The sequence below is a fragment of the Carassius auratus genome, chromosome 20 (assembly GCF_003368295.1).
Source record: "Carassius auratus strain Wakin chromosome 20, ASM336829v1, whole genome shotgun sequence".
Taxonomy (NCBI): Eukaryota; Metazoa; Chordata; class Actinopteri; order Cypriniformes; family Cyprinidae; genus Carassius; species Carassius auratus.
Window position 1 is genome coordinate 7,638,364 of NC_039262.1, and position 14,925 is coordinate 7,653,288.

Genomic DNA, 14,925 nt, shown 5'->3' on the forward strand with positions numbered 1-14,925 from the left:
TTAGTCTATTGATGTAGGAGTGGTTCGGATCTCTTTCTGTCTCTTAGGATTATTTTAGTACTTCAATGACACGTGATGTGAGGGTGATTCCCTTGATGTCTCTGTGTCTGAATAGTTGCTTTCATTCAGCTGCATTTATCAGTCCCTCCAGGATTTCATGAAACTTTTCTGATTTTTGGGGCCTAAAATGACTGATTTTGCTGTGGGCTTTCTCAAAATTTGTGGTGATTTTTGTGGCACTTCTTATTGTTTTGCAGTGAAAATATCCCACAAAAAAACATTCTTCTAACATTGTTATGCCTTTTCTTACTCCAAGAACCATTGTAGGGCTCCAGACTAACATTTGAGGACACTAGTGCCATGAAGTTCTACAGAAGATGGCACCAGCACCTGACAGTAAAGCACTCACCCCAATCTTGGAGATGTCAGCATTTACATATGCAAGATGTATTTTTTAAAGCGCTTACTCATCTGCATTACATCTCTAAGATGTTTCCTGTCAGATGTCAAATAGATATTTATTAGAATACATGTAAAACTGCTTCTGAGACATTTATCATATTACAAAGCAGATGTTTCTCAGATATTTAGCAGACATATTATAGATGGACTTGTGCTGTAGTTGTAGTTAGTAGTAGTTGAGATAACTTTTATTACTGTGATACATAATGTCTAAATATAATTTAATAAATACAATATATATATATATTAGGGAGTGAAAATGGCTAATAAGCATATAAGTACTTCTCTGCTGCCATCTACTAGTGGTTATTTATTGTCTTTTTTATTTTAAGTGTTTGCTTTCCTACATCATGAAACTTTTAGTTTTATAAATGGAGGCAATACATACATTTGATAATACTTAAATCTTTGAAGTGCTGGGAAAAGTTGTGGCATTTAAAAACTCTCAAAACCATTAGATCATTTCTGCGACAAGTTGATCCTCTGTATTTTTAAATCCATGGTGAATGGTGGTGATTTGTGTTAATTAAACAATGTTTTTCTGGTTTCCACATCAGTGACGTTTGTTCATATATATGAAGCTTTAAAATAATTCTGTGCCAAATTTGAATGCTTCTCACAAGATTTTACAGAGATATTATTGATTCTGCGGTGAATTGGAATACTTTCTTCGCTGTATCTCTCAGCACTGTATAACGGTGTCACGTGATCGAGATCAGCCCGTGGCTCCGGCCCTAGCAGACGTCTGCACTGCTTAGGCTAAACAAATAGCACATATTCGTTCTGCTTCCATTTTTCCAATGTAGCTCTTGTAAATTGATCATGATGAGAACGTAAGGCCAAAGCCACTAGAAGGCAAGCCTGCAACCATTAGCCAAAAAAGCATAACGGCTAAAGCTAACGCTTCCGGTCTGGCAGTATGTGGGAAAAGGAGACCAGAGTAACTACGCTGAATAAACAGCTTTTTAGATGGAATGGCTTATCATTTTCATGAATCGACAGTTTATCTGCTAATCTTCAATATGTTTTACACTAGATAAAACTTCTCGATTGGACTATCTTTAGAGTTTACCACAAAAAAAAATGCAGTTTCATAAGAGAAGTCACTGGCTTTCTGCGACAGGTGGGATTCAGCTTATGGCAAATCTCATTTATTCCTATGGTTTCAGTTAAAGGTGATTGAGTGTCGTATAGCTCTGACTGAATTTTGATTGAGCGGACACATGATCCAAGTTAGCCATTACGCTTTCTCCAATAGTCAGTAATACAGACCCTCTCATCTGCCTATAGTAAGATAATCTGGAAAGGCTGTTCATTCCATGTGGAACTGAGAAACAACCTATCTCTGACTGAACGTGCATTGTGATGATGTCATGGGATCTAAGCCCCAATTCTGCAGAAAATTTGCGGCAATTATGAAAATTTGTGAGCTCTTGCGAAAAATGAAGTTTGCTTGATTTAGTAATAAAATCTTCACTGTACTGATTTATACCACTTGCACTGATGCATGTATATACCAAAAACAAAATACCTGTGACAAATGTGATGTCTGAAAAAACTGCTAATAATAAATAGGTCCATTTAGGGTCTATTAAAACAGCCATGAGCATTAAAATTGGTTTACTTGTGATGTAAATCTGTTCTTAGTCTTAATTTATTTACTTAAGGTCTATAGAACATTATTCCACTCTTTATTTCTCAAACCAGAAAGAGCTAGCAACAGCTCACGAGGCATGACCCGTTCAGTCATTTGCAACATAATTAAGAGAATGTCTGCGGTCTATATTCAGTTACAGACTGACAGACAAACCTTTAAACAACTAAAATGTTTGGCACTTCAGGGCTTTCTCTGGGATTTAGAAGAACAATAAAAATTCTTTGAACTGAAAAAAATTATACATACTTGCTCACATTTTTATGCTTATTTGCTGACGCAGTTGGGTTCTCCCCAGACAGTTCAACAAGTCAGACTACTATAAATGGCATCCCCCTTTATTCATTCAGTAAACACACTGACAACAATGTAGCTGATAATGGTCTTTGTATATTTCCAAGGTATAGCATTACCCTACACAATTAGTTGGCATAATAGAAATGGATTTTTGATGTCATGAAGAAAATAATAACCCATCCTTGAAGTTATAATTACATTTTGACACAAATATGTGACAAATATAAAAATACAATACTTGTCTAAAGTTTATTCAAAAGTAATCAAAATGTTTTAATGTGTAGTTCAATTATTTCACTTCTGCATGCTCTTGGAAAGTCAGTTATATTTCTGATTATAAAAGATTTATCCATGCATTCTTTTCCTTTTTTACATTTTTAATTAAAATAAGTTATAAATCACCTTTCCATTTAAACAACGGACTCCTCTCTTCTGATGTATACTGGACATCACTTAGACCCCGCCCCCTTTCTTTTAATCGGCTGCAAGTTCTGAGAGGCTGAACAAAGATCACGCACTACATTTTTACTTGTTTCACATCATGTGCGTCACAGCATAGAAGCCACTAATTCTGTTATACTGTGTCTTTAAGAACATAAAATGTGTACCAGGTAACACTGGTAATACTTTCAGAAAATCATATTTATGCTAACAAGATGTGAACAAAGTTTCTTTGAGTTTGTGCTCCAGATCCTTAGCATTTCTAACTGCAGTGTAACTGTATTGACTAAGTGACCTGTCTCATTCCATTTAAAGGATTAATTCGCTTGTAGAATACTGGTTTCCTGATAATTTACTCACCCCCGTGTCATCCAAGATGTTCATGTTTTTCTTTCTTCAGTCAAAAAGGAATTAAAGTTCCTCTTCTAGGGAGCTTGCACTGCATCCTCTAGTGGAGAGGCTTTTGGGTTATCAGATCTGAGGGAGCTGCATACCCTATATCAGGGCTCCTCAAATCTTGACCTGGAGGTTGAATGCCCTGCAGAGTTTAGCTCCAACCCTGATCAAAGTCGCCTGCCTGTGATTTTCTAATGATCCCAAAGATATTGATTGGCATTGATCATCATGCTCAGGTGCGTTTGATTAGGGTTAGAGCTAAACTCTGCAGGAAAGTGGATCTCGAGGTCCAGATTTGAGAATCCCTGCCCTATATTATATATTTTATAATAATAATAATTGGTTAAATTTATATAACATTTTTTTGGGTACTCAAGGTGCTTTACATGAAAGGGGGAATCTCCTCAACCACCACCAGTGTGCAGCATCCACCTGGATGATGCGACAGCAGCCATATTGCACCAGAACGCCCTGAACTTATTGGTGGAGAGGCGACAGAGTGATGTAGCCTATCAGTGTACGTTAATTAGGAGGGCATGAGGGTCAAAAGCCAATTAGAAATTTTGTCCTGGAGGCAGGGTTACACCCCTACTCTTTTTCGAATGACATCCTAGGATTTTTAATGACCACAAAGAGTCAGGATGTCTGTTTATAGTATCATCCGAAGGACTAAACATACAGTACAGACCAAAAGTTTGGACACACCTTCTCATTCAAAGAGTTTTCTTTATTTTGATGACTATGAAAATTGTAGAGTCACACTGAAGGCATCAACGGCTATTTGACCAAGAAGGAAAGTGATGGGGTGCTGCGCCAGATGACCTGGCCTCCACAGTCACCGGACCTGGACACAATCGAGATGGTTTAGGGGTGAGCTGGACCACAGACAGAAGGCAAAAGGGCCAACAAGTGCTAAACATCTCTCGGGGAACTCCTTCAAGACTGTTGGAAGACCATTTCAGGTGACTACCTCTTGAAGCTCATCAAGAGAATGCCAAGAGTGTGCAAAGCAGTAATCAAAGCAAAAGGTGGCTACTTTGAAGAACCTAGAATATGACATATTTTCAGTTGTTTCACACTTTTTTGATATGTATATAATTCCATATATAATTCCACATGTGTTAAATCATAGTTTTGATGCCTTCAGTGTGAATACAATTTTCATAGTCATGAAAATAATTAAAACTCTTTGAATGAGAAGGTGTGTCCAAACTTTTGGTCTGTACTGTAGTTTGGAACATAGTTGAGGACAGCTGTATTCCGAGCTTGATTATGAGGGCAATGTCCCTACCTGTGTTCAGCAATTTAGGTTTAGGAGCCTGCCTCCCCAGGTCTCTGTGTATGTTTTATTGGGTGGTCCCTCTGAATCCTGCATATTACGTTTGGGCTGAATAGACTGTTCCCCCTCTTCAGGGATATAAATAAACTTCCCCTGCTCAGAGTGTAGCTGTCTGTGATAGTTATGCTCCAGCTAAATCTTACTTTGCTCTGGACTCTAGTGTTCTGGGGGCACCTGTGTTCTTGCCTTGCTTCTGCGACTAAATGGGGCTTCCCTTGGCATAAGCTCTCTCAAGTAAGCACTGAATCCTTGCCTAGGAAACTGCTATTCAAGGATAGATGTATTCCAGCTCAGCAACTGCACCTCTTGTTAGGGCATTTTAGTAGTTGTCTCCAAGAGCCCCTCTCCTAAACTGTGCCAAGTTTGAATAAATGGCCCACTCTCTGATCTGGGCAATCTTCAGCATTATCTAAGGGAACCACAATTCAAGAATAGCTGTGCTCTAATTTGGTGACAACTCACCTTACTAGGGTATTTAAATAGTGGTCTCCTTGAGACCCTCAGCCTAGACTGTGTTCTCTCCCACGTTTGGATTTTAGGTAGATAGCCCAAACTCTGTGGTCTTGGCAATGTTCAGTCAGGACCGCTGGAGGATACCTGAAGATATAGTAGTAATGTGCCAGCTTGGATGATCGCTCCACTGCTTAGGGTTTTTAACTAGCAGTCTCCTTGAACCTTTGCCTAGACTGTGCTATCTCCCCTGTTAAGGTTGTAAGCAGATAGCCCACTCTCTGTGGTCTGGGCAGTTTTGTGGGAAAGGTATTGGTAGATAGCTGGATAGCTTTGGATAGCTGTGTTCCTAACTTGGTTTGGATGTCCCGCTTTCATTTGAAACTGGGTTCCCCATTACTGCCATCTACTGTATGTGATTGGCCCTGGGCATCAGTGGCTTGGCCCCTTTCTGAGGAAAGGTTTGGTGTATGTCTGTCACTTCCTTGGGGCTCTCCCACCAGGCGCACAGGCATGTATCGTGGCATCGCATTTCTTTTCCCAAAGTCATCCATGATGTCACAGGCTCTATGGATCAATAGAATTGGAGTATTTTCACAAATGCTTCAGACGCCGACCCTGCTGGTGGCAGCCCCAAAAGTGTCCACTAGAGGATGCAGTGTCTCGTTCCCTCTCCGGGGAACCATGGTTACATGCAAAACCCAACATGTTTTTGAGGGAAACATTCCAGGTATTTGCTCAATAGCGGACTTCAATTGGTGCCAACGGATTGAAGGTACAAACTGCAGTTTCAATGCAGCTTTAAAGGCTCTACACAATCGCAGCCAAGGAATAAATGTCTTATCTAGCTAAATGAATGGTCATTTTCTAAAAAAAAAAAAAAATGTATATACTGTTTGACCACAGAATCCCAGTTGAGGAATAAGTGCATTATCTGGCAAAATGATTGGCTAGATAAGACACTTATTCCTCGGCTGGGATTGTGTAGAGCCCTTTGAAGCTGCACTGAAACAGTTTGGACCTTCAACCCGTTGGCTCCTATTGAAATGCTCTATAAAGAGAAAAATCCTGGAATGTTTTCCTCAACATATTGGATGATGTAGGGGTGAGTAAATTATCAGGAAATTTTTATTCTGGAAGTGAACTAATGCTTTAAATGCATAAAAGCAGTTTAACTTTTGTCATTTCCCACCTATGGTTCATGTTTTTATTCACTGATTGATTATGAAATCATCCTGTACTGCACAAGCCCTATGAGTTCTGTTGAAGAAGAGCTGATGAGTTCTGACTAACATTTCCTCTTTAGATATGAAGCTTGTCCATTTTCACTTTGAGCCAATACTGAACCAGTAAAGGCATAAGAAATGTGCCAAAGAAAACAGAAACTTGGTAATGCAGGCCACCTGAGAACATTAAAAAAACAAAACCATTATTAAAAGCTTTAATGTTGAAATATTTCTTATATTTTGTTACGGCTACTTAATGTTGCTTTCTTATTTGGTAGATGATGACTTTCCTAAAGTTATCTAGAAATCTGAGCTGCAGTCAATGAATTCTGAGGAAGCAGTCAATGAATGAGTGGTACTTGAGGAGAGGAAGTGAAGTGGGAAGGTTCCTCCGTGTGCAACAATTTCTTGATGCTCAGAATGACTCTGTCATACCGGTGTTGTCTATAGAGCCTTTCTTTAGGGCACAGATCCAGATTGAATTGCAGGTATATTGCTCAGCTGAGAACAGTGGAAAAAGTCGGATTTGTGGCACTTCAACTAAAATATATTTATTATTATACACAGCTCACAGAAGCCAGTTTTGTTGATTGCGATTATACATAACACTCCTCCAAGGAAAGTTCTAAGTATACGTTGGTCATATGTGAAATGACAATAACAGACATTACCACAATCCACATCAGAAATCGTAGAAGGCAGGGAGAGAAGAAATAGTAAGCAAATGTGACAACAGCAGAAGAGGAGAGTTCTTACATTATGACAGTATAAGATATAAATCAAAATACAGTATAAGTTATTGTACTATAAAAAGTAAATATGATAGGATGTATTTTCCTTTTAAAACTTTCTTAAAGAGAAAGTGCTCCTCAAATAGACGAAACTTAATTTTCCTATAAGAAATGACACCAGTATTGTTTGTCCAAATGTATCCACAGCATAGTTAGCATTCACTAATGTCAGCTGGAAACCAGAGACAGAAACCATGTCACTGACTGTACGTACACTACTAAGAACAGTGCGTTCCAAAAGCCTGATCAACATAAAAGATTTGAAGGAAGGTTCAAATTACTACACAGAGATGGAAATAGCAAGGCCTTATTAAAGCAGCATGATAGTTAAATGTACTGCTATTAGGAAGTGTGTAATTTATTAAGTTTAAAAAAAACATTAATCTATATTAAATATGCAGAGACATTTTGAGGTTGAACATTGGTCTGTTTTTTTGTGGTATAACCTGACATACTGTGAGTTTAAAGCTACAATAAACTACATGTATTCATCAATGGTAAGCATGGGCAAACCTGTTTGGAAACAATCATTTTGAGCTTCCATCTATTGTAACTATTTGAGCTTAGTAGCTAAAAGTGTGAAGTACAATGCCTCCTTCTGTAAGTACCTAAATTTCATACACAAAAAGTATAGAAAATAAGTACTCAACACAGGTTTCCAAGAGGTCCCTTTGTGACATTTTCAGCCCACAACACTTTTATTATGAGTTTTTGTGAGATTTGCAGTTCAACCTAAAAAATACACAGAACACTCAGCTCACCACCATTACTGCTGCTGGTGCTTCCCCTAATACTAAACCTGTTACTATAATCTTTATAACTAATAAACATTTTACTTTTTAAAATTTGAACACATCTTTAAAAAAAAATATTTACACCTTACTAAAAAAGGGGGAAAAGGACATGTCAATGAAATTGGCAAAGCCCATAAAGTACATTTTTGGAGGTCGGTGCAACATAACTTCACACCAATACATTGTCACTTCGAGTCGGTAAGCCAGAAACATAAAAATATATCTCTTAAACTTAATATTTAAAATAATTTATGTAGAGCCTGACTTCATAAAACAAAGTTTGCTTATATGTTTTCTCTGTTTCTGCTCGTTTTTTGCTCAAGCCAACATTGGCTAATCTAGCGCAATCACCTGACCATGGAAGGCTATGAGTGATACATGACATCCACACCAATGCACATCAGCATTCTTAAAAATATATATATAAAAAAAAAGAAATAAAAAAGAAGTTCTTGGAAAACCAAAATAGTGGCCATTCAGCAAACATCTCTGCTCAATCTGCTGATAAATGCCTTATGTTTCGGCTTAGCCTACTACCTTGAAAGCCACACTGTTATTATTTTTTATCAGAGACCACAATCTGAAACTGTTTTTCCTACTTACAAAGATGTGATCTGTGAGAGACATGCATGGGCCGGTTGCACTAGCTGGACGTAGCCTACATCCAGTTGTAAGACTAGGCTGAACGTATAATGCGCTTTAAATCGTGCAAAGAATTTACTATATACACATTGCACCATCTCAGCATAGTGCCACGTCTGAGACTAAATCTTACGCCTAGTCAGAGTTAGGTATAAAGCGAAAAGTTATGATTTGCTCCGACATTATTCATTTTTAGTATTCATGTCTGTTAGCTAATTACTGCAGAGGTGCACTATAACGTTTATTTCTTATCCGGCAGGATAAGCGATATCAATCGCGAAGCTCGGTGTAGACTATAGCCTGCCACACTGTATCGACAGTAATTGAATACAGAATGTATTTCTGCCATTCATGTAATAATTATGCAGTAAAATATAACTGGCATTATTAAAAGAATCTGAACCATTTGACATCTTTCTTGGAAGGACAGTGTAAATGCTTAGAAGTATTAGCGTGCCTGACTTCCAATAGCCTAATCACAATACGTTTTGTGCTTTTGTTACTTTAAATAACAATAATAAAATAACATAACAACAACAGCAAAAAATTATAATGAATAAATTATCAGCTGGAAATGTTTACTCCATTCATATTGTGCGGTGGCTCCACTTATCAGAATCAGCTTTATTCGCCAGGTGCGCAAACACACGACGAAATTGTTGTACTTACATATGACATGACAACAGAAAAAAATATAGAATTAGAAAGACTTAATAAAAAAAAATGTGTATATTATGTCTTGAGCAATTCAGTTCTATATTAATAGTCGTATCAGTTATGTAAGTGCGTCGTTTCAGTTTGTGCAACAGGTGTAAATATTTATGATAAAACAGGACGTTGCAAAACCCAGAGTAGGCTAAGGCTTACAACCAGATTTTTTATGTCTAACTGGTGCAACCGGCCCCAGTTTAACTTCAAAGTCCTATGAACGGAGATGTCCTTTTGACATTTAAACAGCGTATTCTGAAACTATGAAAACTTTTTAAAACATTCCGTTTCCCTTAAACTGACAGCATGTTACAAACAGAGTTGATGTTTACCCCGAGCCCCGCACGACTGCCTGCAGTAAACAGCTCTGCTAACAGACTGAGTAATCACCTTTCATCTTACCCTGGGCTGGGTGCACACCAACCGGAAGAGTGTTGATCAGTCGTGTTCAGTGCAGAGAGTGCGCTTCTCGGACTATAATAAATAAATAAATAAATAAAAGAAGCGTTACAATAGGCTTACTATGATGATAAAATCTCATGGTCGTCCAGCAGTATCGTCCCTTATTAGTAAATGTGTTATACAGGCTATAAAAATTATTATAAAGCACTACAAAGCATTATTATACAGATTTAAAAAGTTACATAGGCAAATGTTTTTTTTCTATATGTTTCAAATGTTATTATTATTATTGTTGTTATTATGCCTAACAATCATAAAGAAAGAGTGATGTTTTCCCGATGAAAGGTTTGTCTTGATAGCGGACCTACTGTGCGGTCGAGGCCTTCATTTCTGCCACAAGGAGGCATATGGGATTCTAATCCCATAAGCAGTTCCTGATATGCGATATGAACTTGAACTGGTGATCGCAAAAAAAAAAAAAAAAAAAAAAAAGGGAAAAAAGTAAAGGAAAAAAAAACACGTGGATGACAGAGAAGATTAATGAAAAAATTATAATAATTAATATATTATTAATATAATATTTTAATATTAATAATTAAAAAGGCTTGTTCAAAACACATATGTTGCGTTTATATAAATATAATTGGTTATTGATTGTTGGTTTATTATTTGGTTTATTTATCATTATTAAATGTTGGTTAAAATATTTTTATTGCATTAACGATAATTTCTTCATATCTAGGCTACTGAATGTTTAAAGAATTATTGATAATTATTAAAAAGTATTGCTTTTGTGTTTTAAGAATTAATTTTAAAAAAAGTGTATTACAATCGACTTGTGATAACTTTGTCTTTTTTTCCTTTAAATTTAATTGAATCGAATTTTCCCTTTTTTACGGTCTGCGGATTTCACCATTAGGCTATATAGACAGCCTACACCAAAATAGAAGGAAAATATTTAAATGTAGCTTTTTTAATTCAGAATTTTACTCGAATTAAATAAAATTTATTTACAATGTATTGTATATGTGAGAAAGAATCCGGCTAAACCCATTAATAATGCGATCACAGAGGGTGTATCAAATTATTATTATTATTACAGTTTATTAGTAAATTGATTTATTTAGCTTCCTATTGTTACAAATGATAAATTGACAAGACATACGTAAACTACAAGTCTGTTATGTTATCTCCCGACAGCCTTCAGAATTATTAGATTAGTTTATGACATCCGATAATCCGTATAATAATCAGTAGGTAGATTATATCATTGTCTATGGCGGATGACGAGTCATACTGGAATTCATTTCAAGTAGGCTATGAGAGCCGCGCGTGTTGCGTCATTACGCTGCTCTTATAACTGCGCCGCTCTCACTCGAAAGTTCATTCATTCTCTAATCTGAACTGGCGAGGAACGACCCAATACAACTACTGTACGCCACTGGAATGAATAGTTCGGTATTATTTATTCTTTTGCACCTGGGGTTCGTGGTTTGCCAAGGAAGTAAGTCATTTCCTCACTTATACGTTTTGTATTCACATCTATTAGGATTCTTTAGTATTATCAAAACGATGTAAATTAAGCTGACTAAAATATACATGTATATTTTTGGTCATGCAGCCAACCCCTGTTGCTCTCAGCCATGTCAGAATCGAGGGGTCTGTACGGCATTGGGCTCAGACTCGTATGAATGTGACTGTACACGCACTGGATATCAAGGTCAAAACTGCACAACACGTAAGTGTAACCTGCATTGACTTCTGGGAAATAATTAGGTTGCTGTTCTCTGTCAGTACTTGACTAACCGTTTACTTTGGTGTTGTTTTTACAGCTGAGTTTCTCACATGGGTGAAAGTTTCCCTGAAGCCTTCTCCCAACACGGTGCATTATATTCTCACACACTTTAAAAGCTTGTGGAATATTGTCAACAACATATCGTTTTTGAGAAACGCCATAATGAGATACGTGCTAACATGTAAGTATTTATAGGCCTTGCTTTTCTTTCCTGAAATATCATTATCATACGCTGTTAAATAATTGTATTAAAAATGTAACTTTAAAAGTTTTGTTACAGCAATAATGTAAACTATAAATGCAAAACTGACTTTATTTATTAATTTTTTCTCCTAAACCAGCTCGTGCCCATCTGATTGAGAGCCCCCCTATATTCAATGCAGACTATGGTTACAAAAGCTGGGAAGCCTACTCAAATCTCTCCTACTACACTCGCACACTGCCTCCTGTCCCGCACGATTGCCCAACACCAATGGGAGTCGCAGGTGAGCCTCTTTGTCCTCAGACCTGTTTTCTCACATTTCTTACCATTCACATTTCTGTAATCACAGCTTGCAGACGCAACCTGCCTGCCTGCGTGCTTTGGGTGTGTGGATGAGAAAAGCTTAAATAAATATATGATGTTCTTACAGAATTATTGCTGAAAGATTCATCTGCATTAAGTAAAGTCACTGAGGCTAGAGGCTAAAATAACTTAAAACTGCACAGAATGCTTGAACTTCTGTTTTATTATAACAGTTTTGGGTAAGTGTTTAACCCTCATAATTGATGTCTTTTTCTGATGATTTCTTCTTTTGTTTGAGCAGGAAAAAAAGAGCTGCCAGACGTGAAGCTTCTGGCTGAGAAGCTGCTTCTCAGGAGGAAGTTCATCCCAGACCCTCAGCGCACCAGTCTTATGTTCGCTTTCTTTGCCCAACATTTTACCCACCAGTTCTTCAAAACAGACATGAAGAAAGGTCCAGCCTTCACAAGTGCCATAAATCACGGGGTATGTATCTCATAGGACATTTTAAGTGACATGAACTTTTATTAATGGTCCTTTCAAATTCACTGTAGCATCTGACTGACTTTGCCCTATGTTTTTAGGTTGACTTGGGACACATATATGGACAGGACCTTGAACGCCAACACAAGCTGAGACTTTTCAAGGATGGCAAGCTGAGATATCAGGTAAGGAATGTCTCCACCCCAAAATTAACTAAAATAACCTCCAGTTCACTGAACTCCCAAGTTACCTCATCCTCCCTTCCCATTAGGCAACTTTGCTATTTCGACTGCCTTATTACTTACTCATTTCTCATGTTCCTCTTTCATATTGCAAGTATACTTGTCTGAAAATTCATGTTCATTACCTTATCCAGGTTGTGGATGGTGAGGTTTATCCTCCGACAGTTAGTGAGGTTCAAGTAGTCATGCACTACCCTCCTCATGTACCTGAGTCTCGTCGCTTTGCCGTTGGTCACGAAGCCTTTGGACTGGTTCCTGGACTCATGATGTATGCCACCATCTGGCTGCGTGAACACAACCGAGTGTGTGACATACTGAAGCAGGAGCATCCTGACTGGGATGACGAGAGGCTGTTTCAGACCTCACGTCTCATCCTTATTGGTGAGTGTCCCGTTACAAAAGGAAATTTAGATTGGCTGCAAGTTGAAAAGTGTATATAGTGTAAACTGGATATTTTTCAGAATGGGTTCATGGATGTATTAATACCATTGTATATTCTGACTCTATAGGCGAGACGATCAAAATTGTCATTGAAGATTATGTGCAACATCTCAGTGGATACCACTTTAAGCTCAAGTTTGATCCTGAACTTCTCTTCAACGAGCGTTTCCAGTACCAGAACAGGATCTCTTCTGAGTTCAACACTCTTTACCACTGGCACCCCCTTATGCCTGATGAATTTCACATCCAGGATGAAGTCTACAATTATAATCAGTTTCTCTTCAACACATCTATACTGACAGACCATGGCGTCAACAGCTTGGTTGAGTCCTTCACCAAACAGATTGCTGGAAGGGTAAGTGTTCAATTATTCTAAGACAAGAAAAATAAGTTGTTTTGCATTAGCCTGTTGTAGATACTGTTGCAAGGTACCGCCCTTGGTGAATAATAAATCTTGTCTATAACTTCAGGTGGCTGGAGGGCGTAACGTTGCACCAGCTGTGTTAAAGGTGGCCATAAAGTCAATTGAAGGCAGCAGGCAAATGCGCTACCAATCTATCAATGCCTACAGGAAACGCTTCAACATGAAGCCATACAAATCATTCGAAGAAATGACAGGTGAGGGTTAATATATTTCCATGTATCAGGTCTGAACATGGATGTTTTCTACAATATCACATGTAATATTTTAAAAGCATTCCTTGCAGATTTTCTGTTTTCAACTATTTGAGTTGACTGAGCTTGTTTTATGTTTTAGGAGAAAAGGAGATGGCTGCTGAACTTGAAGAGATGTACGGAGATGTGGATGCTGTGGAGCTTTATGCTGGGCTGCTGATTGAGAAGCCCAGGACCAACGCCATCTTTGGGGAGACCATGGTGGAAATGGGTGCCCCCTACTCCCTCAAAGGACTTATGGGAAATCCCATCTGTTCCCCTGAGTACTGGAAACCGAGCACCTTTGGTGGCAAAGTGGGTTTTGAGATTGTCAATACTGCCTCTCTGCAGAAATTGGTTTGCAATAATGTCAAAGGGCCCTGCCCTATGGCGTCCTTCTACGTGCCTAATGTAAAAGATTCAGTACCAACCACCATTAATGCAAGCACTTCCCACTCAGATCAAAATGTCAACCCAACAGTTTTACTGAAAGAACGGACATCTGAACTCTGATAGATGTATTCTGTAAGAAAGTTATTTATTATTTAAGTATTTATAGGTTATTTATTGTATTTATTGTACTGAGGAAATTGTTTTAATTCATATTTTTGTATTGTTGAATAGTCTATGTACAAATCTGATGCTTTATTTTCTAACTATTTATTACAATTGTACATTGTATTGTAAAAATGTTTACATTAGAACTCAGACTTTAGCACTGCTATAATGCTGAATAGTTTGTCATGATTTTACTTGAATCACATTTCTAGTCGTTTACAATGTCAAAATGGTTTAACTTGTGTTGTTTGTTTTATGTCTGCCTTTTTGTTTGTTTCTTTCAATCTTTATAATGAAACATCTCAAGATTTTGGAATTCTGAACAAAAGTTTTCTTTCTAACGAAATATCTTTGTGAACACTTATGTTTTATAAAAAAAAAAAAGTATTGATATTTTCTTGTTTTACTTGAAATATGACCTTTTCAAATAATAAACCACAATAATACTTTTACCTTGTTTCTGTGTGTATTCTTGATAACCTCCTTTAAACCAAAAAAAAAAAAAAAAAAAAAAAACGATTTGTAATAACGTTGCATCAAAATACATCATCCTATTTTATTTGGTTTCAATTGTGGGCACATAAAACATAATGAAAATATCCATGCAAATTCAAGTAATAAAAAATAATCTTCATGATGACAGATGAT

General features: G+C 37.3%; 1 protein-coding gene across 2 annotated transcripts; it reads left to right on the top strand.

Annotated features, from left to right (window-relative positions):
• The first annotated feature begins 10,981 nt into the window (after positions 1-10,981).
• On the top strand, positions 10,982-14,710 carry ptgs2b (prostaglandin-endoperoxide synthase 2b). Of its 2 annotated transcripts, XM_026290771.1 has the most exons (10): positions 10,982-11,106; positions 11,224-11,340; positions 11,435-11,578; positions 11,739-11,882; positions 12,204-12,385; positions 12,484-12,567; positions 12,759-13,005; positions 13,134-13,420; positions 13,536-13,683; positions 13,823-14,710. In XM_026290771.1, exons 1-10 carry the CDS (start codon positions 11,049-11,051, stop codon positions 14,230-14,232), a joined length of 1,821 nt encoding a protein of 606 aa, XP_026146556.1. In that variant the 5' UTR covers positions 10,982-11,048; the 3' UTR covers positions 14,233-14,710. The 2 variants fall into 2 exon arrangements, with proteins under 2 accessions (XP_026146556.1, XP_026146555.1); XM_026290770.1 differs by lacking the exon at positions 10,982-11,106 and having other exon boundaries at positions 11,216-11,340.
• Positions 14,711-14,925: the final 215 nt, after the last annotated feature.

Excerpts from the sequence above, each read along its gene's own strand:
- ptgs2b (XM_026290771.1), top strand. The coding sequence starts at position 11,049 with ATGAATAGTTCGGTATTATTTATTCTTTTGCACCTGGGGTTCGTGGTT. Across the intron at positions 11,107-11,223 it reads GTTCGTGGTTTGCCAAGGAA|CCAACCCCTGTTGCTCTCAG; the intron begins GTAAGTCATTTC and ends TTGGTCATGCAG. Across the intron at positions 13,684-13,822 it reads ATCATTCGAAGAAATGACAG|GAGAAAAGGAGATGGCTGCT; the intron begins GTGAGGGTTAAT and ends TTTATGTTTTAG.